Genomic DNA, 26,285 nt, shown 5'->3' on the forward strand with positions numbered 1-26,285 from the left:
AACTAAATCATTTGTCATGTTGAAATGAGTACAGTTGAACCCACTTATAACGATCCATCAGTTATAATAACCACATTTCTATGCATTTATGATTTTCTGGCCCTCCCTAATAAAACTGCTTCCAGATATAATGTTCTTTATGTCGTGTACTGTTACAATGAAAGCTGTCGCGGTAAAAAGAGATCACACGTGAAGTACCCAAGCACGGAAGTGCAACCAAACTGGGGGCACGGGAGCACGCACCCCGCTTCTGTCCAACCATGACGATGATACGGCCTTTGGGATGAACGAGCGAGCGCTGCGTGCGGATTTCGGATGCTGTGAAGAAGGTCACTCTGTTTTCAAGGCAAGCCTCTAGGGAGGAGGCATACACCAAAAACGGCATAGCATGGTGCGTGCACTAGCACATGCACCGGTCCTTTATTGGATGCCACAATGGCTGCACTTGCATTATTGCGCAACTGTCTGCAGCACCACATGCATCATGCCTGTTTCAATGATTTGGAGCTACCTTCTATGTCCTTTTGCCATGAGAGCAATGGCCACTCAAGCGTTTCTGTCGGTAATGTTGATATTCATGCGGCCCGAATTTGCGAGAACACTGCACCAAGCGCTGCTGCCACTATCTGGAGATCATGGTTTGGCAATGCTTTGTTTACGCATTGTTGATTGCTGATAATGGTTTGCAGTGACATACCTATTGAACTTCGCATGTTTTTTTTGCCTGAAGTGACATAGATAACATAATTTTGTGGCTCTTGTGTGGCTGACGTGCTGTCGTAACGCCGAGACCACAATGTCCGAGACCTTCACAGAATAGTGGCATACTGCAGTAGTTTCCGAAGTTTACACATCCGGCCAACTGGAATGCTTTGCTCTCTAATGTGAATACAGTCTTCTCCCACTAGTAGTAAAATATATCAGAACCTCTCGAGTAAGAAATGGCGGCTGCCCTTGCAGATTTGGAATGGCAGGTGATCGGATTCAGGCGCTGTTTTCAAAGAGCTATTTGATGCCGCATTCATCTTTAGACGGACGTTTCTAGTGGAAATTTGCAGCTAAGTGCGGAACGCAGCGGGAACAAAAATGACTGAAAATCTGGTTTTCGGACTAAAGTGCTGCTGAATTGTGAATGTTAACGACAGCTTTAGTGCGGTCTTTTTAAATGGTTTTTAAGGGTGAGTTCATATATAACGAACTACTGATATAACGACCACTTTTCGCAGAACGATTCAGTTTGTTATAAATGGGTTCGACTATATTGTACAATCTAGTACATAGATAAAACTTGTTATGATGCTTATTATGCTCCACTTTTAGTGCATGAATAACTTTTATAAGGAATACACTAGTGAAATGCCAACATTTAATGTGTGCAGGCTGAGGACTTGGACATGAATTCCGGCATCCATGGCAACTGGACAATTGACACTGCGAAATCAAGGCTGCATCAGTTTATGCAGATGAATAAGATTAATGCTGATTACACTTACAGTGAAGTTGGACCAAGCCACAACAAGTATAGTTGAAGTCTTTTTCCTTTTGCTTCATTTAAATTTTGCCTTACAGCATGTCAAATGTGAAAAGGGAATAAGAGCAGACATCATTTGTCCTCGGATTGTTGTTTGTTGCTCCTAGTAAATAGGCAAGTCTTAAAGGGACCCTGAAATGATTTTGACAATTTTCTACAAACGTACTGAGTCGTTTGAGTAGGTCCTTCTGATCATTAATGGATGCATCTAAGTGCTCTGGATGAAGCGTGTAATTTATTAGTATAAGGTTTTAAAAATGCACATCGCTGCCGATCGTAGCACCCTGCTCGGCAGAGTTTTCAGCTGCCCCTACCCATATGACGTAAATCACCCAATTGACGTCAGTGGGGCGAGCTATCCGATTGGCTGCCCAGGGTGCATGATAGATAATTTTTCCAACTTTATGGTAAATGATGTTTGTAATAGTTGGAATGTTAGTTAATTTGTTTTTATAAAAAGAAAGTAACATAAAGAGAATGCACAAGAACAATTTTCAGTACACTTGAGCACTTCTAGCACACAGTAAGTGTCGTCTGCTTGTGTTACAACGTGCTCAGTCTTTGACGAGTGCTCTGCTGTCAGTGTTGCTCTGTCTTTTCGTGAGCATGATGAATCACCATTGTTGCGTTGTGGGCTGCAGACGTAGTGACTGGAAATATGTCATCTTGCGACATTGTGTCCCTCTGTAAGGCAGCAGATGAGCAGAGTGGCTGCAGCGCATCGGACTATCGGTATTCGATAATTGCCAGGATTTGCGCATTTGTGGCCATCACTTTACGCCGGAGGATTGCAACTACAATACCGTGCTCATGTAGTGATCGTTGTCGTCGTCGGGGCCGTTAGGGGAATCCGGTGAGTCTGGTGGTGGCGAATCGTTGCTGCCGTCGTCAACGTAAAGTGGATTACGAAAAGTTGTGTCGCTATATGGGTTAAAACCCATCTCCTCGTTCATCCGGTGCAACCGCTCCTCAAGCTCCGGGTTCATGACACGAATGACCATCAACAGAATAATTGCAATGCATGCTGCTTGAATAGCTGTCGCTGGTGATCGGCGGCCAAGCGGCTAGTGGAGAGGTATCATGTGGGTGAGGGCGGGCTCCAAAACAGCCGGAAGTAGACGATGTCACATCGCATCGTGACACAGAACCAGTAAAGGCTGAGCTTAGCCCTGATCGCTCAGCGAACAAGTTGAGGAGGAAACGCATGGCTAGGAAGGAGGGTAACTTGTAATCGCTTGTTATCGTAACGCTTCACTTAAATTGTGGTGCGAATGTTCTACTTAAGCTGCACCCCACGCGCCTACAAAAATTGTTGGAACCGTTTCAGGGGCCCTTTAAGTGCTGTTTGGCTTCAGTATTTAGAGTATGCGAGATAATATAAGCTAATAATGAATGTTAGTTCGCAAGTTTCATGTGGCAATTTGCTGTGTAAATGTCTCCTTAAAAGGGCCATGACATGGCTGTCCAAACATTGTTGTGATAGGGAAATTTTCACCGTTGGTGTTGCCATGAGGTTCCATATTCCAACCACATCAACGACGAAGAGTAACTGAGTCGCTCTCTCTCCCCCTCCCAGAGCATGCTTGATCACATTACTGCGCCGTGTTCACCTCCTCTCCGCCTCCTTGGCGCAGAACGAATTGTCAGCTTTTGTGTTTCTCCGAACATTCCGAGCTGCTGCGAGCCCCGTGGCCTCCACAAGCTGTTTACCATTGCGACCAATCACGCAGTGGCATTTCCTGCATACTGTGTTCTGGCGCGCGTGCTTCTAAGGCGTTTTTGCCGCTCAAACTTTTTAAGTTGAAGGACACTTACCGTGTTTTCCTGTGTATAAGTCGTATTTTAAAAATTTTTTTGTATGTGTATTTTATAGAACGGTGTGACTTACATACGTCTTTTTTTCTGGGAATAACTGCCGTCAAAATCTGATTGGATGCTATGGCCATGTGAAGTGCGCTGGGTTGACCTCCTCTGGCAGTTGCAAGGAGTCAAGTGCATGCTATGGAGGTACCGGGTTCTTTTCGAGATCGAGTTGCTGAGCGCCATTCGAGGACGGAGCAGCAATGCAAGTGGTGGCAGGCGTACCGCGAGTTGACCGACTCCGAAGTTGTCACATCTGCAGGTCGCTGTCGAGATACGGCACATGCCGCTGCGCAAACTACGCAGTTGCTACCAGAGTACAAGCCGCCCCCCTACCTCCTGCACTGTGTTCTCGCTTTCCTCTCTTGTGCATGATTCTGCTCAACGTCGCATGTTTTCACTCGCACAAACAGCATATGACATGTGGAGACAATGTTATTACCTTTGGACTTTATATGGAAGACCTTGGGCGATGATATGGAAGATTGTGGCGACCACGCTGGCAGAAATGTGCCTGGAGTGTTCACATCATTGCTTGCGTGTGACCTGCATTCACGAAGTGAAATGCTACTGTATTTTTAAAGCGATAGCGTTAAGGGCCCCGTGTCGCAGATAATCCGGCATTGGCATCCGGCTTTAAACGTCGTCATGGCCAAAAGATTTTTGAGCTACCCATACCCAGGCTCTGCATGTGGCACAAAGAAGTTGTTGAACTAATTGAATTTCTCAAGCTAATATACGTAGAAAAATTGTAAAGTACGACTTGCACACAACCTACAGACATGATAGCGTCGGATTGTAATTTGACTATATGAGAAAACATCATTCTGTTATACGAAAACTAAAACCCGTTTTTCGGCGTTTCTACCATTCATAGACCGGCCACGGCATCTGCCATTTGCGCGCTCCGGCGTGCGAGCATCTCGGGGGCCACAGAGCGGCGCACCTGATTCCTTGCAATACAGTGAAATCTCGTTAAACCGTAGTTGGCGAGAGCTCGGAAAAAGTACGTACTAAACGGTCGTACTATTTAACCGAATTAGCATGAGATCGCCCACTTACCTGTCGAAAACGGAACTCTGAGAGAGTGCGATGAAAGGGGAAAAAAACATGCAGTATTTATTCACTTCGTGCGACAAAAGTGTTATTTTTGTTTGATGCCGCGGTGGCCTAGCACGACGACAGCGGCCTCAAACTTATTGAAGCTGCGTGCCAGCTTTTCAGCCAGCTCCCTCTTCTCGGCGAACACTGGCATGGCAGATTCCTCATTGGCGTTAAGTATTCTCCGTGCACGCGCGCAGTAGTGCTGCAGAAGTCCCGGGGCGCCTTTTTCATTGCCGGGTGCTGCTCTTGTCGCGACGATTGCATCCATGAGGCTGACGTAACGCGCAGCTTCTGCCACTGTTCGGCTTAAATCGCCCGTGCTGTCGCTTTCCGTGCCGTCCTCATCACTGTTGCTAGTCGACACTTCGGCAACAACAGAGGCAATGATGGTGAAAAGTCGAACCTCGTAACCTACATCTCTTCGGTCACAGCAGCGCTGCCGAGCAACTTCTTTGCATTCCAAATGCCACACACCGTAGTCAACAGCAGTCAAACGCTACGTTTTAGCCGATGCGTACCCAATCAGCTGGTATGGTTCATGCGGATACAAAACACATTATGTTCAATGGCCGCTGAGTCGGGGATTTGATTTTACTACTTTTAAAACGAAACTACTGTGTAAGCGGGTACGGTTTAACGAGGTTTTACTGTACCTCCATATGGCACTCGCCTCCGCCGCATCTCGACCCACACAAGAGGCCGCATTTCTACCAGAAAGCCCAGCTTCATGCATAGCGTTTGCGGCCAGCTTTTTCCAGTAAACATTACGGTTACATAAGCGTGAAGTGGGAAGTGTGAGAAGCAGTCGGGAATCTTTGAATGCTATTGCGTTCCACTCTTAAAGGCGAAGCTTAAGCGTCCCTCAAATTAAAAAAAAATAGCTTACCAAATGAACAGGTATGTTTTATACACTGGTGCGACTTGTATATATTTTTTTCAGAAAAACTATTGTTTTTAGGGGAGTGCGACGTATAGACAGAAAAATGCGGCAATTGCAAATAACTTTAGCTGTGGCGAACATTTTTATAGTTCTTATGCTAGATTGAAATGGCTGAAAGCTTTGTTAAATCATAACCATGTCACGAAATTGCTTCGTTAAAACACAAAAAAGAATACACAATTTTTAGTGGAACTAAGACTGGGAGATGAAAATAGTTTGTTAAATTGAAATTCGTTATACTATTTCGGTTTGAATCTATTAGACAAGACAGACCTGACTACAGAAATAGAATAAACAAATTGCTCCATAGTGGTGTAGTTCTTTTTTTTTTTTCTGGAAAACTGCCGTTTTGAGGTGGTGCGACTTATACAAAGGTGTGGCTTATAGGCAAGAAGATATGGTAATTCCAAGTAACTTTTGCCTCGGCCAACATTTTTATAGTTCTTTTGCTAGATTTACCAGCCATATGGGCTCTAAGTACATGCTTGAAATGGCTGAAAGCTTTGTTAAATCAAAACCATATCGCAAAATTACTTTTGTTAAAATGCGAAAAAAAATACACGATTTTTAGTGAAACTAAGATTGCGAGATGAAAATAGATGGGTAAACTGAGGTTCGGCATAGTATATAGGTTTAAATGTATTAGACAAAACAGACTTGACTACTGAAATAGCATAAATTGCAGCACAGTGGCATTGTTTGGGCCTTCATAATGTTATGTAAGGCACAAAAATGCTAAACTTTTCCATTTGAAAAGGTAGTTCTAATGACGAATTATAATCATTTGTACTCTTGAAGAGCCACAACTCTCGCAATTTATTCTGATAAAATTCTGAACCAGACCCTGTGTTATCACTTAAAACATGCTGTCCAATTTTTATTAAAGTTGAGCCAGCATTTCGAAAGTTAAATTTTAAGGACTGGTTACTCTCTGACTGGTTACTCCCTTAACTCTGAAATAAAAAATTCAAATATAAATTTTTTACTGCACTAAGTGTGTTAAAATTTTGCCAGTTGCTGTGGGACATATGCGGTTTAACATGCACTGCATGAATAAAACTAGAAAATTTGGTGTCATGGTCCTTTTACATAACACATCCAAAGGGATGGAATTCTGTCTGCCCCAGGCTATGTTAAAGGGATACTGAACAAAAATATGAAAAATTGAGGGAAGCATCAAGATTCGACTCTGAAGATGTGACTGTTCCGCTACGCAGTGTTTATTTCACATATTTTTAAACAAATGGCTGTATTTTTGAAGGATTATGAGCGCGCGGTGGCTGCACGCCGACCGCCGTGACATCATGTGTGCTGGCTTGCAGCAGCAAGAGCCATAGAATTCCCTCTGGCATAATCAGTCATCCACCATGGGAACGATAAATACAGTCAACGACCGATTTTTCGGACCCTCTAGGGAACGTAAAAACGTCCGAAAATTCAGGCAGACCGAAAAAATGAATCCATGCAAAAAACGCACATTTTTTTTTCTTTTTTTTCTCGGATCTAGAGGTAAAGGGCGAAGTACCAGGTTTCCGAAACCCTGCCAAAGCATCAGTGAAGTGGCTATAAAAAAACGCATTCAAAACCTCTGTATGCAGCCGACTGCCAGTTTATTATGTACATATTGTTAGGAATGGCGAGCTGGAAAGCAAGATTGCCACACAGTTACGACAGGGCGACAGGATGCGCATCTCCCCCTCACCGTCGCTGCAGCTAGGAGGCGTTCGAAGAAGCGGCCTTTGTGGTGAAAACCGCTTCCTTCCTCCAGCCCCATCGACATTGTGACGGAACTAGTTCGGTGTGTGAACAATGATTCCGGAGTTCCCCATCACGGAGCTGATTTGACACGCATGGACAAGCTGCCGCGGGAACGACGTATTTTTGTGCTTCTCACGCTTCGGCGTGGCGCAGAACAACGAGCGACCCTCGATCGGCACCGATAATTCCCGGAACGGCAACCCTCCAACGCCGTCGTTTGGGCTTCGGAATGTGTGTGCCTTTGTGTCTGTAAACTGATCTGCAGAGCAGCGGCGAGTTGGTGATGAGTAAACGAACAGTCGCCGCGTCGTATGACCGGCGGATCGAGTGTATAAAAACTGTGGTTGTGCGAATGCTGAGGACACTTCTCTTGAGCAGTCATGTTAGACTGAGTCACTTCTCTCATGCAGTCCTGTTGGACTAATACTCTTTTTCTCAAGCAGTCATGTTAGACTGATTTAATTTCTGTAAATAAACCCTTTTCCTCGTTCTCGATGAGAAACAGTTCTTCACTTCATCAACGATCTCAGCGTAAATAAGTTGGACGACGGCATGGGCCAGCTACCTTCGAATTCATGCCGTACTCCAATCTTGGCAAAGGACCACGGACGATGGGATTGAGCCCCCAATCCTGACAATATGCATCGTCGGGCAGCCGGTTTTATTGCTGCAGTGGCTTGAAGAACTTGTTGATTGTCGTTTGAACGGCGTTCCGATTGCATGTGATCATATTCACCTCGATCTGAGCAAGGGTCATGTCAGCACTGTACACCGATGAAAGAGTCAACAGTGCTCACGTCAACTCGGCACTTGTAGGCGGCGCAGGCATTGGCTCCTCATTTTCAACATCAGAGTCTTCTGAATCCCCCACAACCTGACTCCTTGCTCCATGCCAAACTCCTTGCTCACGTCAGCCTGCGATGGGCCGTTCACGACTTGCTTAATAATGGCGGCTTTCTTCTCCATCGTTAACTGACGGTACTGCTTTCCGCGCTTCGATGCCATCGGCGAGGACGACGAAGACGGAGTGGGGACCATTGAAGGCAAGCGAAATCCTCAAGTTGCAAACAGTGGAGTTCGCAGACGAGCGTCGAAGCACCTAGGCCTAGCGTCGCAGAGCACACTTGACACAACAGCACAACCACACACCATGCTAGCCAAAACGTGGCCTACGCAAACAAATGAAATGGCGCCGCTCTGGAAACACCGCCGGAGGCGAAAGTGGAAGTGTGGCAATGAACAGAGCCAGCGTGGCCAGACCGAATCGGTGTGTGACGGCTAGATTTGGCTAGTTGTGGTTCAAAGCGGTGATATGCTTCGGCTGCAAGTCGATTTCCTGCGCAAGGGCGCTGCGCGAGGAGCCAAAGGACCTGCCATCGTGTCAAAAAGTCCAGAAAATTGGACGGCGGGGGGTTCGAGCGTCCGAAACTTCAGGTGTCCTTGTACATTGATTCTGTGGGGCTCGTGGCGGTGCCGCGAAGACGTCCGAAATATCAGGCATGTCCGAAAATTTGGGCGTCCGAAAATTCAGTCGTTGACTGTACATGGATTTGTCTGATCTTCGTGCTTGTGGATTTAGATGCTCTTGTGGCTTTTTATGCCTTCATTATCATAACTTTCAGATCAATCAATACTTTTCGAAGTGCAGAAGACGTTGCGAACATGCACAAACGCTACTAATTACGACAATTAAGCTTGTTGAGATGGCCAAATCAAAATGTGGCAAGTATCTCAAGGCATTTGCTTGCCCGCGATAAATTCGTAAGGGCGTTTTATGTCACTTGTCGATGCATGTGTCCTTGGTGTTAATAGTTTCAATATCGGGCTTCTGTGCTAGAAGTCCTGCATTCAAATCCTGCCGTTTGACAATTTTAGTAATGCATATTTAATTTATTACACAGTACTTTGTTGAAAATTGTGAGTTTTCAATGTCACCATGCCACATCAAGCCAGAAGGACGATGTTTGGGCAAATCCATGTACTTCCCATAATTCCCATGCTGGCTGAGCTGCCCCGATTGCAGCTGCTGTAGACACTGGCGCCAAAGTTCCCTCTGGTAATTATTGTACGAAACTCTATGGCAGCAACAGAGGTGCGCAGCCAGCGCTTGCCTGACGTAAGCGTGCTTTGCTCTTGGCACCCATGTTGGCTGGGACGGGTGTGTACCGCGAATTCATATTCTTCGAAGCTTCGGCCCTCTGCCGGAAAGGTATGACACGGCTTGTCTCGCCCGATGATACTTTTCTCAGACCCTTGCGTGCAGCAGCATAAGGGCATTCTCCTATGTTGTGCCACGTGCTTCACTGATCACATTACAAAGCAGCACACAATGCAAACAGCGATTTTGAAAACTTGGGCACAAGCTCTGCTTGTGAAAACAAGTATGCAGCTGCGAGCAACTGTGCAGTTGGGACGTCGTTTGCTGCCATCTGGCGTCATCCATGCGCGTGGAGACGCGGGCGATGGCTGGCATGTCGATATCCGGCACAGATAGCATCACAGAAACGTCACTTCCTCTAATTCACAGTGCAACCACTAGACGTGGTATTATGTAAAAAATGCTATAAATTCATTTTCTGCTAGTTTCTGCCTGAAAACAAGGTTGCGTCAACCAATTTCAGCACCTAAGCTTTCATTTGGTCTAAAAATCTCAACGGCAAAAATTTTGTTCAGTATTGCTAAGGAAAAACTTTTGCTATTGTTGGCTGCATACATGAGTGTGGTGAGATAGGCCTTTTCTACTTTGATGTTGCCGGCTCTTATCGTTAAATGTATAGTATATTCTGTGCTCGCTTTCCTATGTTGTAGAGACTAGTTGAATACTGTGGAAGTGCATTTCTAAAATTTGTTTTTCTGCTTTCCTGCCACTTTCCTACTACACCTCTAAAGCCTAGATAACTGTGTGCTTATGCTGCTCTAGTGCTAAAATTTTTTTTTCTGCCTTTTTAGGAACTTTTTAGACACACATCAGAAGACATTTAAAGGCCCCACAAACCACCTCTGACATTTTTTACACATTTTATAAATCTTTGTTCACATACAGTCAATTGTTATGATCATCTTTTGCAAATATGGCAGTACTAAGCTCCGTGGAGATGCTGCAAATCAGAAAACAATCTCGTGCTCCTCTCAGGGCTCCTCCTGTCCCTTCTTCGCAAGTCATGACATGGGTGGGCAGGGTTCTACCCAGGTAAAAGCTGTCGATTGGTCAGCTGATGAGAGACGATGGTGCCTACGTAACAAGAGCCGGCTGTGTGTCTTAAGGCTGGGGCTCGGCTATTGTGCACTACTAATTCTTTTCTGAAGTTTTCATTCCGTCGGCATTGCACGGAAGGCGATTAGGGATGGACAGTGGAGGAGCCTTTCTTCTAATGTATTGATGCGACCCGTAGCTTTTTCTGCACTGCATGGAGTTGGTGAGAATGCACGCCAGGGGGCAGGGTAGCAGAGGTGAGCAAGAAACCATGGTGCCTGCACAGTAATTCATTAAACACTTTTTTTAGTCATTAAACACCTTTTAGTTTTGCTGTTTAGGTACCATTTCATTAAATTTTTGCGGCTGTATGTTCATTGTAGACTGGTGGACAGCTGCCACTATGTAACATTTCAAGCTCAGAGTGGTTTAGGGGATCTTTAACAGATTGTTTTAAGCTTGCTGGGCAAAAAGTTATAAAGTACATTTCAAAAAGTCACTTGAATTGCTTAATGTTTTCTTTAATTAATAATCTGCTGCTAGCAACATAAGCATGTGCAGCGCACAAGGTGGGAAGAGACCGATTTATTTTCTAGACTGCCAATTGCCATTTAATGTTCTGGCACCTCTCTGAAACCACACTTTATGAAGTCATTCTGACTTATCTGGTTTATTTTAGCTTTGACAGTTAAGGCTTTGTGAGGCTGGCTTTACAGCACCTAGGATACTCCATGTCAAATTGGTAACTTTATTTTCTATTAGTAGTGAAGTTATTTTTTTTCTTGAATTTGTATTAAAGCTTGCAGTATTCATATAGCAGGCAGTTTGTTCGTAATGCTGTAATTTGAATATTTTATGTAAGCAACATAGAGAGTCTATGATGCCATCATGACAAGAAAGGTTTATTATAGGATGAGTGTAGGTACTGTTGTGGAACCTGTAGTTCTTATGAGGTAGAATTGTATGTTTAAAAGCCACAAGTTAGCTCATTTTGTTTGAGAGAAAAACAATTGGGCTTTCCTGTGCTTGGTGCACCAGTTTTCACAAACAAAAATGAATGGTTACATAGTACTTACGAACTGTGCCAGTGCTGGGTTAACTGTGCCTATGTTGATGCGCGAACAGCATTTGACTGTCTGGATTTTGTTCTCAGAAGCTATAGAGGTATTGAAGCCATAAAGCACTTGTGTTCACAGGCTTCCTTTTCCTGTGTGATTCTCACTGCTGAGCGCCATTTCTGAAGCCCGTCTGCTTTCATTGGATTTGATGTCCTTTATTGTATGAGAAAAATAATCAAATCATATTTTTGTTGTAAAGCTGTTCATTGATTGCTGTATTTATTAAAATTGCTTTAAGTGCATGAAAAAAAAATATTATGCTGCAGTGCTGAGGAAGGTAATAGGTTAGCAGAACAAAAATAAATCAAAATGTTGAGAATGTGAAATTAAAAAGGTTCATAAGAAGTTCCAGGCAGTAGCATTGTTTGGAAAGCAGAAACTGTTCAAAACAATGAGCTTAGTTTTAGCAGGAGATCAGATCTTGTTGAATGATCTATTTCATTGTGAAAAAAAAACTTGTACAACTGCTGGCTGAATTTTCATACATGGATGAGTTTACAAACACCATATTTTCGCGCTTGCTTACTATGTGCGCCAAGAATTGTAAAATTTTAAGTGTAAAGTCATGGTGCAGGTTGTTGTACACGAATTTCACCTTGAGGTGTGGCTTCACGGCAGCACAAATTTTGCAATGAGGCTACATTTTAACACGAAGTTCTCTGTCATCCAAAGCTTTATCTCCTGAGGCATCCCACCCTGAGCATCCGCTCTCAATGCCTATGTGTTGTCGCTCCCATCTTCTCCTCTTTGAGTGTCACCATTTTGGGTTTTGGCTGTGTTAGTTCGTAAATAGCGCATGCGGCACCGATGAACTCGAACTTGGATCATTATGAGCTGTGCTCGATGGCAGTCGTTTACAGCGCAGTGCAAGCTGATCAGCAGCATTGCTGGGGAGGTTTGTAACAGATCCTCTGGTTGAAAATACAATGTGGACGAGATGTGCACAAGTGAATGGAGACTGCTTTTACGAAGATCTGATTATTCATGTGTGTAGTTATTTCTGTGGCTTATGTGGTGTTGTAATTGAGGGTGCAGGGTATACGTGGAGACTGGTTATATGCAGAAAAACATGGTGTTGAAGAAACGAGCAGTCAGAAAAAAACTAATTTCTATGGTGATTCATTGTTTTGAAATGTCACTACAGCTAAAAACTTGGTAAGGCTTTTGCCTAGTTTTGTGCATCATTAAAGGGATACTATAGGCAAATGTCAATCTAAATTGATAGATTGATGCTTAAGAATGTCTAAGGCATCAATATTATTGCGAACAAAGTTTTAGTATACGAAAAATTGGGGTAAAAATGAATGGCACAATTTACAACTCACCCAGGACTTTCAAGTACTAGCCCAATGACGAATGCACTCCTTATTATAATTCTGTCACTAGTACACAACCTCTCCTAATAAAAAAGATAATTGTATTGCAGTATAAGACGGAAGAAAATGCTACTTGTCCAGCTCTGTTTGATGTTTATAAAAAAGAACTCATTGACGTTACCCCTGACAACAATGTATGGTCGAAAGGTTTAGTTTTCGCTCGACTCTGCGCTTCCTGTGCTTTCTTGTTTGAGTAGTTTCGTTATGGCATAGTGCTGTGCTGGTTTTGCTGGGTCATGAAACTCGTAAACTGCAAGCAGCAGAGAATTCCATGTCTATGTCATGTTGCGGCCCACGCTACTTGACCAAAAGCAGCTGCAGCGCTGAATCCAAAGCTCTGTCTTGGCTCGGCTTCCTCCGTGGCCGCGTTTTGCGCATTAAACTGTAGCGCCATCTGTTGGCCGCCGTCTTACTCGCCAACGGCAGTACAGAGAAACCTCGTTACTGCGAACACCACATTAACGAACTTTTCAGAATAATGATTGTTATTCAGTTTTCGTGTCATGTTAATGCCTTAGTAGTACAAACTAATATTCAAAATTCTGGAGATTCTTAGATTTCCGTGTCTCCTTTACGGCAGCAGGAACAGTAGGCTAGCAGACAACAAGACGCAAAAAGCGGACGCCATGGCACATGGGTTCGGGAAACCCAAGACAGCGTCGGAGGAAAAAAAACGTTGGGAGGGGACTTTATTGCAGAGGTGACGATGCATCAGGTAATCCGAGTGCATGATCCGCCCAAAGAAGTGTCGTCTAGCAACGGAGGCATGTTTCTCCGTTTTTTCGCCCGTCTTTCTGTGCGTGCCTCTTTTTTCACGCTTCTTTCTGTGGCCGTACCAGCTGCGTCTGCAAAGAAATGTTAACCTCCGCGCTTGCGGGAATGCCACACAGTCGCACTTTCCGGATGATGTCGTTTACGTGCGCTTGTTTGAGAGATAGTTGAGGTGTCTGCTTCGAGTAAGACAGTTGCGGTGTCCACGGCAAGGAATGTGAAAAACAAACAAGAAGAAATGTTACGCTTTATAGGCAATATGGAGCTGCTTCATTGTTTGTGGTTTTCTCAGTGTCAGCGCCTTTTGCACGCGCCACTGAATATATGGGGGTTGGTAGCGGCAGAATCTATGAAAAATTGCAACAGCACAGGCTGAGAGCCAGCAGTGGCATTTTCATGGATAGCTCATACAGTGACAACTTATAAACTGATGGTGGGTCAAATGGTTAATTTTGGGGCTTTCACTGTAATGACCTTTCAAAATAAATAGTTTGCCGCGGTCCCCTGATGTTTGTATATTGAGATATTACTGTAAAAGACAGTGATGGTGTATGTAACGTCACCACTCCCCCGCTCAGGGGGCGAGTGACTTGAATTGCGCTAAAGATATGTGGACCCTTCAGAAGCGATTTTATCTTAAACTAACGGTGGGAGAGAGGGGGGCTGTCCTACCCAAACGCCTCCACTACAGCATCTAAACCTTCAGATGCACGAAAGCTCTTGCATTACAGCACATGTGTCTTAGAGAGTTGTAATAGTTGGCTTTCAACACCAAACACGCCCTGCAACTCCTTTGCAAGAGAGCACGTGCCCTTTGCATTGGTGCCTTTGTATCGGCAATGAAAGTCCTACCATTCCCTACCTCAAAAATGGGCAAATGAGCCAAAGAAAGTTATTTGCTTTAAAATGAGTGAATGAATCAAGCTCATCAGGGTTGGCTGAGGAATTTTATGGTTCATAAATACATTTTTTTCTGCGTGCTACTTGCCTGCATGAGGTATAAACCCAGTACTGGCATAGTTCTGTTCTAGGTAAGCTTTTTGAGAGGACTAGGTAGGAGAACACGGACCAGCCCAGCAGCTTCCCATGATGCTACATTGGAAGGCAAAAGAATTGTACTGAAACTGCTGGGCTGGTTTGTGTGTTCTACAGGTGGCTGGATGCTGCTCCTGCTTACGAGATGCTGAGGCAGCATCTTGTTGCACAGCTCATGGCTGCTGGACATTGAAAGTGTGGTTTCAGAGCTGGTGAGCCTTGTTTGGGTATGCAGCAGTTCTTGCTTTTGTTTGCTTAATTTTTAAAAATTAAATATTGATTATATGGGTCAAATGTAACACCAGTCTTGCAGACATGTCACTGATTTGTGCTGTGCCCTGAGATTTAGAGTTTAGAGGATTTACTAGGGCTGTACTATTTTATACAGTTTTCTTTTTTTAGACAATACAGACTTTTTTAAATAACGAAAGCTATGACCGTGGGACACCTGTTGCTTTGCATATGAGCTCTACAGCGAGACGGAAGTACATCGCCACTCTGAAAAGACTAAGAGAAATTCGGTAATTAAATGTATGGTTATTAACTTATGGCCAGTTGTTTATATAGAAAATTGTAGGGCATCACAATTTATGACGTACTATTTTTTAGAAATAAAAAGATCACAATTTATTTATCATTGAAATTGAAGACCAAATCCAGGGAATATCGAGACTGAGTGCGTCCCTCTGCGCATCTGGTGGTAGTGACTTGTGAAGAAGTGTGGGGGTAAGTTTGAATGATAGCATGCCACGGCCAATCCTGACCCGACACACAGCAGCACGTGCTTGCCAGGCAAAGTGTGCCGTAATCAGTAGGTGCTGCGACAGACCGAGACATTCAGTTTCAAACTTCCTTGTTCTTGTCATCGTGGGGCGTTTCGGTCTGATATGATAGTGGGGCCGCCTTTTCTGTGTGCCTGCAGCACTCTGTTTCGATATTGCCTGGATTTACCGTTGAAATTTGATGATAAATATTGTGAATTGGGTACGATTTTTAAGTCACGCTGGCCGCATTTCTATGGGGGCGAAATGCAAAGAAACTCGTGCACTTAGATTTAGGTGTACGTTAAAGAACCCCAGGTGGTCAAAATTTCTGGAGTGCTCCACTACGGCATGCCTCATAATCAGAAAGTGGTTTTGGCACGTAAAACCCCATAATTTAACTTTCTTTTTTAAGGATCTTTAAGATCTTCGAAAAATGAAAGTGCATTAAAGTGTGACTGCCTTCAAATTTGCAATTTATACACTGCCCTTCAGGCACTAATAGTTAATTAAAAATGTTAGTCTTTTAAATGTAAGTTAAGCAATGGCAAAAAACAACGACGGGGTTAACTGAGGGGCCCGATGTTTATTATTCATATCATAAGCCGACCGACACTGACACCAAGGACAACATAGAGGAAATTACTTGTGCTTAATAAATGAAATAAAGAAACAATAAATTGATGGAAATGAAAGTGGATGAAAAAAAAACTTGCCGGAGGTGGGGAACAATACCACAACCTTTGCAACCTTGAGAAGGTTGTGGGATCATTTCCCACCTGCGGCAAGTTGTTTTTTCATTTACTTTCATTTCCATTAATTTAGTGTTTCTTTATTTCATTTATTAAGCACAAGTAATATCCCCTATGTTGCCCTTGGTGTCAGTGTCTGTTGGCTTCTTGTGATATAAGCAATGGCAAAGTATTTCCGCCACGCTGTAGGGCTCGTATGAGAAAAAGACAGGTGTCTCACGGTGATAGCTCTATATAAAAAATCTGTGCTGTCTAAAACAAAACACCCTGTGTATCCAAGAAAGGAAAGTAAATACGATCACCTTTTATCAATTCAGTATTTGTCAATTTGATCTTGTTAAATCACCTGAGTTCAGATGTCCTGAAATAATCCATGCTTTCTATGCAGAATAAAAATTATTTCAAATGCAAAGTAAAGTATTGGATAATTTGAAGTAGAGTGAATTGGCAACAGTTAGGTTACAACTGCTACCGATAATACAAGAAGCACTGACCCTGCTCAACTGAACACATATGAATGTTGTCTAGTCATTATGTGCTTTCACTAACTGCAGTTTAGCATTCCATACATTGGTGATTCTATGTGTTCATGATTATGGGCAGCGTGAAGGACAAGGACAAAAGAATGAATGGGCACATGATGTCCTGTGCAAATTTTCTTCTTTGTCCTCGATCACACTGCCTGTAATCATGAACTAGCTCAAACATGCCCTATTTTCACTTCTTTTGATTGAGCTGCTTGCACTTAGAGCTGGTCTTTAGGCACTGTTGACATGAAAACTGTTACACTGATGGTGAATAACAAGTTTTCAAGCTACTGAAAGCAGTGCAAACTGTGCACTTGTGATGGGAAGGTGAGGCTTGTGGGTGATTGCAGCTGTGATAAAAAGAAGGGCCAACAGCTGCAATCTAGGCTGGTGATGTTGCATGGAGAACATTGTTGTGCCATGTGACACGCGCTTTACCCCCTTGCATGACACTCTGCATGTAAGAGCTGGCCCACTTTGACCCTCTTTTTGGCATTTTTCCTTGCCAAAGCAATGCCCCCTTTCACATTACAGAGAGGGTTGAATGTTTTTTCATTGTTCCTATTGATGACTCAAGCTTCCGCCCTCTATTTACGAAGGACTTGGGATACAACTTCCTTTTTTACTACTTGAGATAGACCTTCAAATTTCATGCATGACAGAAATAATGGTACACCAACTGCCAATAGTATACCATTTTATGCCCCCCCCCCCCCCCACACACACACTTTGTGAGAACTAAAATTAAATTTGTGACTCAGGGAATACATTGAGGGCTTTGTTTGTGTGGATGCTCAAGTGTCATGTTTATTTTCATTGTAGAGTTAGTGTTGCATTTTTTCTATGCACTCAGTGTCCTACAATGGGACTGGTGGGCAGAGTAATACTTGGTGATTTAACAAGGTGATATTGCCTGTTTCTTTTTGGCACTCAGTGGGCCTATGTCAGTGTGGAAGGTGTACTGCAACTTATTGCCATAGGTGAGGGGTATGGAAGCGAGACATAAGGGAGTACCATTAGGACAGTGTGACAGTACCCATATAAGTAGGACATGTTTAGCATTTCCATTTGGTCACTTTGGTTTCCATTTCTCTTGTAAGTAAACCTGGCACTCATATTGATGCATTGAAGTTGGTTTGCAGTGTGTCATTCAGTTAGGCAGCAAATCTTCTGTAGGGTCCTTTGTACACTGCATGAGCTATAACTATGCATATACTCATTTGATGTTGCCAGGTGAAGGTATGTTAACCAGTGTCCACAGTTCTAGGTCATGGACAGTGCTGTCTAGATTTTGCAGTGAACATTGCTGTGAGAAGATAGTATGTACACATCTCACTTGTGAGCGCGAAGAGATGACCATACAAGCACTGAACAGCCTCAATTGTGTCGTTACAACATGTGCTGTAATATTATTGTTTTACTAATTAACTTTTAGATCAGTTATATATGTTATCACACATTGACTTCCGCCACTGACACTGAGGTGCTGCTGGGAAAAGACATCTCAACTGCACTGTCTATAAACTGTCTTGCTCCTCTCAAGGGAAAAACGTATCATAATGCTTTGAGAGCCATTTATAATTACCAGTGCAAGTTGGCTGCTTTCAGCCGAGCTAGGTAGATAAACTGTACAGCATGTATTTGCTTTGCGACTGTGGAAGAGTCCTTACACGGTTTGTAGAACAGTGGTGCCTCTGAACCCTAAAATTTTTTACGCGAGAACACATAGGAATCTGGCCCAGGAAAGCTTCTTTTTCTTCCCAGTTTTATTAGGCTTAAAGTATAAATATGGATTTGGTGTTAAAATATCGGTGAAAGATCGCACTAATAATGCTGTCATGTTTATATTCTTTCATAATTTATAGAAGGACTGGACTTCCGGCATTTTCTGCTCTTGTATAAAAATTGTATACAAGTGATTGATTTTAAAATATGCTTACCCCTGTACTGGTTCCTTTGTTCTTCTGTGATGCATGTGGTCTGTTCTATGCATTGTGGCTTAGCTTCTGCTGTACTGGAAGAGCCTAATGCACTGTTTTTAAAAATGTGTGTGGTTATAGTTAGATTTATTGTACTAACGCTCTGTATTTCTTGCTTCTTAGGACCTTCTTTGCAGAAATGGCATTTTTTGTGCGCAAGCTGAACATGAGTAAGTACTAGGAAACGTTCCACTTTCTACCATCTACTTATAATAGCCTGCAATTGTTTTCAGATATAAAACAGATTTACTTGGCATGTAAGCATTGATTAAACTTTGCTCTGCAGTTCGGTGTACAGTGATGCAAAGAACAGGCTGATAAAGTGAAAATGGCAGGTAGAAAAGAGGATAATTTTTTATGAAGCAATAAGCTTTCCATATTCTGGGCTGGGATAATGTAACTACTCTATTCCGCTTTACACTTTGTCTGGCCAGGATGGGCTGGCCGTGGGTATTGGATGATAAGAAAGGAATTGTTATACTGTTGAGACCAATGAGTACTATAAGCTATCATGCTAACACACAAAATAAGTATAGTCATTCGACGAGCGCTGGAATGATCATATTTGATGCTGTAAACATTTTCCTTCATCATTTGTTGGTTTGTCTGCTGTGGAGGTGCTAAGAGCAGCACTGCTTTCTGAAACTCCTGCCGCTATCTGATGCTCTGGAGATGTTACCTTCAATGGTAGTCTGTGTGCTTGTGACAGGTTACTCTGTGTACGCTGGAATTCAAAAAGAATTTTGTGGAGAAGATTATGTATATGATGCACTTGTTCAATGTAAAAGTTGTGCATTATGAACTAGAAAAGATTATGTAGTATTCACATGTAAGTGCAAATGTGTGCGTTTGACAAACCCTGGGGTTGAATTGAAATATCTGGCCTTCAGGCTTTTCCTTTTTCAGTTCTAAGCTTCCTCTTTCTGAACATATCGAAGTGCAACATGCTTTAGAAGGCAACTTTGTTATGGGTGGCTTGGCACACTGCATGCACTCGTGATGTGCGACTATGTGCAGAACACATTAACGGGACACAGCTTTTCAAATAGCAGTAATTAATTTCTTCTCTGAACCTGTGCACATATTATAAATGTAACAGTTTTGCTTGAAATGAAATTCAGTGATACATGCTAGCTGACTCTTACTTTTTTTTTTACTAATGTGGTTAATGTTCTTAACTGCATGTGACATGTAGATGTGCTTTGACACCTTCACTAGAACTATTACAGAATGCGTGAGATTCACGCTTGTTTTTTTTTTGCAGATATTGGCGCAGGCAAACACAGCTTGACTATTACTGTTTGTTTTTGAATTGCATAAATGTCAGAAATCCACTAATGTGCTTGTATAAAAAGATTAGGCAATCCTTTGAGACAAGCACCCAAGGGGCTATAAAAAACGTAATTGAAAGACAGCATGAAATTTTAGGTGGTACAAGAAGGACTCCATACATATTGCTCAATGTTTTACTAAACTCTCTCAGCCTTCATTCCATATCAAACCTTGATAACTTATTTGTGTGCCATGTACTCTTAATAGCTTCTCTTTGGTAAGATTTGATGATGGCAGGTTCAGTTTGAAATATTTGGAGCATCATGTGGGTCTAAACAATCTACACTGAATTTTCAAGCTTTTTCTTTTCTTTCTTTTTTTAGGAATTCAGGCAAAAGAGCAAGGCTCTAACAAACAGATGGCATCAAAGTCATGTGCCTTGTCTTTAGTGCGTCAGCTGTACCATCTTGGTGCTATTGATGCCTACACAGGAGTTGCCAAGAAGAAGACTGAAAGCAAGGTTAGAAATATAAAGTTATACTTTCAGTTCTTACAAGCTGTGGTGAATATTATGTTCTTGTTACGGTATCATTGTGAGAGGTTGTGAGTGCACTTGCAGTGAAGGCACCCATATATTTTGTTTCACAGTGCTAATATCCGAATACATTAAAGGGCCCCTCACCAGGCCTGGCCATCTTTAGCTAATGAATGCAAAACATACAATGTGCGCTAACGATTGTATTTGCAAAGAATTACATCGCTACGCGCCGCAGAAAGGTAAGAAATGTCAATCCGAACGGCGTTTTCCCTTTTCCTCGCGACGACCGCGCTCCAAGCCGGATGGTGACGTAGTCGTGTCCGTGCGCCTACGTAGTCGTGTCCGCAGTGTGACGTCGCTCGTGGTGACACGTGACTTCGAGAATTATCCAAGGCAACATCTGTTATTTCTGTGATCTGTTGCTTGAATTGACGAAGTGAAGTTTAGAGAAATAACAAAACACACAAATGGAATGTCTGCATGTTTTTTGTTTTACTTTGCATTGAACCAAGAGAGATGTACTTCCGCTTTGTCTGCTTGTTCCCACGGTCGTGTAGTCGCGTGTGCAGGCGCCAAAACTATGCCATTTTCTACCATGTTCCAGTGTGTGATCATGCTGGGCTATCCACTTGTTCTGCGTCAGTATTCATGTAGCATTGAATTATGCCGCTAGTCACGTGTCCTTGTGCACAGTGCACAAAATCATGCGCTGCTGCACGAAACGCTGCTGGCTGCTGCACGACATCACAACAGCTCGCGCACAACGCTGTCAGCGGAAGTGTGCAGCACCTCAAGGGGGAGAAAGAAAAAAAAACTGAGGAGAAAAAGAAAATTAATGACGCGCCCGTGACGTGTGTGTCATGCAATCCTCGAGGTCTGGTATGGGAGAATGCAGGGTAGGCATTTCGCTTGCGGAGGCTAGACTGGGCGAGTGGAAAGAGTGTCTCGCTATGCAGTGGAGCTCGCCTCCTGAAATCATGGGTTCACGGCACTGAACTGTTTCTATCTCTGCAATTAATGAGCCGATTACAAAAATTTTCGTGGCAGATCGCTCCCTAGAGGACACGTAACAACTTCCAGTGTATAACCAAGATTTGCTGTGGGGCCAGGTGAGGGGCCCTTTAAGGGACAGACTGAATGTAAATAGAGAAAGCCCCTCTGATTGAATGAGTGTGTCTTGTATTGACTGAAACAAGCATTGTTTTCCTCATAAAACGGCGATTTATATTTTTTATTTTTCACAACAAATGGCGAAAAATACGTTTTGGCACTCTCATGCTGCATAAGCACGAAAAAAAAAAAGGGATTCTTTTTCACACGACCTTAGTGTTCGTAGCTTCTTGGCCTTATATTAAATATTGAAATGCAATAAATTTTTTCTAATATAAGATTTTCTGTACCTTCCATTGTGCAGCTAAATCTTCAGTTCTTACAAGTAGAAAAGTGACTCCATGGCCTCTATGATCAAGTGGCACGTGCTGTAGCTCATTCTTGGAGGCAATAGTGGTGCTGTGGGTGCTTGCATCCACGGCCAAAAGAAGGCAGCACATTGTCACAAATCTAGTACAAGGATTTGCAGTAGTCACAAGTGCAGCAACCTATTACAGCAGCATTTTATTTTTGCAAATGGTGAAAAAGTCAAAATTCAAACGGTTAACAAAAATTGCACTCACTCCTGCGAAAGCCGCCCATCGCTCTACTTTCCAAATTTCCGAGGTGGGCTATTTGTGACTTCAATTAAATGCTCGCCCCCCCTAGCGGCTGTGCTGAGAACCAGCTTATCTGAATTCAGCCGTAGGTTCCAACATTGCAACGTGCACCGAAGCATTGCCTTGTGGTTCTCAAATCATGATGCCCCAAAGCACAAGCCCGAAAAAACAAAAAAGAACAGATGTTGAAAGAATTTTGTTGTGTACCATTATGGCATGGCATAGCGATGTAAAGACAACAATTCCTCATTTCATTGTTTCCTGAAAGTATAGCAGACGGCACGATCTACGGAGAGCGACATGGACAAAAAACTTGTGCATTGAGAAAAGGTGACTGACGCTGTGGTGATTTGTTATGAAACACTTAACTTGGGACTACTTCGTTGTTCCCGGCGAGTAGACCATTGCTTTTTTTAAAATATATCTTAAATACGTTCCTGTCATTTCAAGTCACGCAGTGTACATTGTTTAGGCAGGCGCTTTAATAAGTCAGTGATGTACACTTAAGCTTTATGTAGTTTGGATAGTTTAGTTTTCTGCCCCAGCATTAGTGTTAATAATTCCTTAAGCAGCAGGCACATTTTCGCCAATGTACTTTTTTGTGCTGATACTCGTAGCAGGAACGATAACTAGCTCAGTAGGTCTGGAATTGATCATGACATGTTACGCTGCAAGGTGACATATCGTTTTGATAGCATGCCTTAGTTGAGCACATTAAGCACATGTTTTTTATGCAGCATGGTGAGTTGTCAGTTCATTTGCTTGCAAGAAATTTAGAAGCAACTGCAAGCAGCGCTTGCTCCAGATTTGGAGCATTCGGCTTGGCCACAGCACTGCTAGTTTGCTTTCTGACACTGTGCACACAGCCAAATTCCATTAGAAATGGTTCGATTTGTTTACAAGTCATGCATTTACACTAATACAAGTGACATTGCTCAAAAGAAAACCATCGCTAAATTTTGAGAATCTATTGGAAGGAACACAATTTGATCCGATTGGTTGTTGTTTACTTCTCATGTTTTACTGGGGTTTGAGAACTCCTATGGGCAGCGCATATCTGCTGTGTTCCCAATAAGGACCCAACCTTGAACACTGTGTACTGCGAGCATGATCATGTGCCAGTCATTGGAAGGAGGCTATCTTATCACATGGATCAGCTAACTATAAAGAGAAAGGTGCACCCTGACTCTCAAACGGAATTTTAACTTGTTCCGATAGATGTTACTGCCTATACAGGGTGTCCCAGCGAACTTTAGCCAAAGGTTAAAAATATTTGAATGCCACGTAGCTGGACAGAACCAAGGTAGTGTTGTTTGCCGTCACTTGGAGATACTAAAATTTTTTTTCTTCAGTTTAGTCTTAAAAAATTGGATCTTCTCAAATATTATAATTGGATGAAAAGTGTCAATGAGAAAATTGTAGAGTGACATGAAAAACTCATGATACAGCTTTCTGTTGCTCAATATGTGCTACATAAGTGTTTTTCCGAGTGTGAAAGAAGCCCCCAAATGCACACAAAATTGCCGCATGACTGGCCGCTTGAGGTACTTTGCGTGTATTCGTGGGCTTCTTTCACACTTAAAAAAGACTTTTAGGTAGCGTAATGTTCCCACTTGGTCGCCCATGCCATTTTTATTTTCTGCAGTAAACTATCTCAATCTACGCTCAAAAGTGCCGCCAAGTCTCTGTATAATGAACGTAACAATTTCGCAAAGACTGGTCATTATATCAATAGTTTGTTACATCACAATTTACCTTAAAACTTATAAAAAGCAATGATAATGTACATAACTGCACACAGCAGCTGTAGAACCAGTACATTATTACAATAATTGTGTAACTGGTTGCCTCTTCTTGCACTGTAGTCATACTTTCTGACAATCCATTTCATTTTTCATTCCTCTTGCACTTTATCATTGACTTTGATGCTGCATGCGGAGTGACTAATTTCAGTAGTAACGGCACGTAGCATCTGACCCAGTAATGAAGGGCGAAAAGATTGAAAAATGGATTGTTAAAAAATATGCTGCCTCTGTAGCAGACAAGACAGCTTTCCCAAGGTTGCTTAGGTGTTATGCATGCTTCTCCAGTAGTCCTGAAGGAGCACATGTTCAGTGCCGTTAAGGTTGGTTAATGCCATCAATTTGCTATGGTTGCTGATAATGTCAACTTTGAGAGGGCTTAAACATGCTCCACCGATACCTTCAGTGCCATGTATGTGCGTCATTGGCACCTGCTGAACTGCTGTGCCATGAACCATGCATGAGTTGTGTATGACTTCCTTGTATCATCCCCATTTTCTCAAGGAATTGATAGGTAGCTGAGGATGCGAGCAATAAGGCACATACTGCATCCACTGCTGAAAAGTTCTTTTTCTTGCTCTTTTGTATCCCCTTCCATTCCTTTCAACGTGCTCTGAGGGAGTCTCCTGGGAAGCTTACTTCACTTTTTCTCTCTGGCTCACTTGTTCGTTTTTTACTGCAACAGTACGATAAATTGACGTACAGCTGTTATGTCTAGAATAACTTCAGTGGGTTAGAGTTTTGAATTTGTATAATTGCTGAACCTTCACCATTATAATGAATTTTAAAGGGGATTCTTTTGTGTAAGAATAGATAGGGGAGCCCTGCTCTATTTGTGCCCAACATTCCTATGACCTTTTTAAGCCTTGCCTACGTGCTAATAAAATGTTGCTGAAGAAGAGGTTGAAAAAAAAAAAAAGAATCCTGCAGATACAGGCTGAGGTAACAAGGCCACTTTTGAAAGCTTCCATAATGAGCTTGAAAAGCACAGTTTACTTTTGCATCTTCTGTCATCTCTGGCCAAATGTATTGCGGAATGGAGTGCCTTTCTCTGCATTAGTTTCTGTTTGGAATAACTTTTTTTCTATACACCTTTCTGAAGCTTTTCCCAGTCTGTATTATATTAGAGTGCTTTTACTGTACAGTAATTGAAAAACAAAAGTTACTCTTTATAAACATAATTTGCTAGCCCTAATTTTATTTGTTATAGCTTTGTAATTTTGATCTGTATTTGTGTGTTTTTGCCATCAGCACGTCACAGACTATTTGGTCAGTTGTTTGAGACTTAGTGCGTAAACTTTGTAGCTTACAAATGATCTTCAGACAAAAACTTGACAGCACTCACATTTGTTTATTTCATTTTTATTTTTATTTTCTTAGTTGGAGCCATATGCAGTCACGTTGAAACCAGAGGTTGTTGAAGAAATGGCCGAGACCATTAGAGCTTTGAAGATTGAAGCTGTCTGTGTTCCAGAAAACGTAAGTCTGCTTGTTCATCTTGTGATGAATGCTGCCAGTATAAGTCTATTACGGATATATGCCATTGCATGAGGGAGAAGACCCTACTGCAAGAGTGACGCAGTAATTTGCATGGCTGCATCAAAGGCCTTTTGGGAGGCTACATTTTGCGTACTAGAAACTAACTGATGCAGCAGTGGAATGACGTGATCCTGGGATCCTGTCTTCACCGACAGTATTTTTGAATACTGGAAGTGATATGTTGCAATGGGAAGTGAAATGACATGAGGCTGAGGATAAATTATTAAAAAATTATGAGGCTGGAGTGGTTCCTTGATGACAGTGTGCAGGGGCAGCCTTTTGGGGCTTCATTGCAATGGTGTGTGTGTGTGTGTGTGTGTGTGCGCGTGCGTGCGTGCGTGCGTGCGCGCGCGCGCACAGTTCCTAGGGGAATGTTAGGTTCAGGGCAGTCCGTTTCAGTTATTCAGCAACCTTAGTCATGGTTTGTTCCATTTGCACTGTCATCTGGTTGTGTGCGAAAAGTAATTTTTGAAACCGAATTGTATATGAATAAAATAATCAAAACCCGCTACAACGAAATCTCGTGACAACAAAATATTTTTGTATCCCCGGTGAACGCCCATAGGATTTAATGCATTTGATACCTCTCTACAACGAAATGTCGCTGTACTACATTCCTGCTTCAATGAAATTTGCCGCATATTACCTACTCGCTCAGGGCTAGCAGCCTCCAAAATGTGCTCAAATGCGATTGCTTTGCACATAGGCAGAAAGTTTTCA

General features: G+C 42.7%; 1 protein-coding gene across 2 annotated transcripts in view; it reads left to right on the top strand.

The window, feature by feature from the left end:
* mle (dosage compensation regulator mle) overlaps positions 1–26,285 on the top strand; it is a 133,494-nt gene that overhangs the window by 7,914 nt on the left and 99,295 nt on the right. Inside the window, exons 4-7 of one of the 2 annotated variants that reach the window (XM_070523096.1) lie at positions 1,380–1,519; positions 18,829–18,875; positions 20,361–20,497; positions 25,407–25,505. In XM_070523096.1, coding sequence (XP_070379197.1) covers positions 1,380–1,519; positions 18,829–18,875; positions 20,361–20,497; positions 25,407–25,505 — 423 coding nt within the window. Of the gene's footprint in view, positions 1–1,379; positions 1,520–14,824; positions 14,914–18,828; positions 18,876–20,360; positions 20,498–25,406; positions 25,506–26,285 lie in introns of those variants that run through there. The other variant, XM_070523100.1, reaches the window with a different exon arrangement.

Source organism: Dermacentor albipictus, chromosome 1 (genome assembly GCF_038994185.2).
Source record: "Dermacentor albipictus isolate Rhodes 1998 colony chromosome 1, USDA_Dalb.pri_finalv2, whole genome shotgun sequence".
NCBI lineage: Eukaryota > Metazoa > Arthropoda > Arachnida > Ixodida > Ixodidae > Dermacentor > Dermacentor albipictus.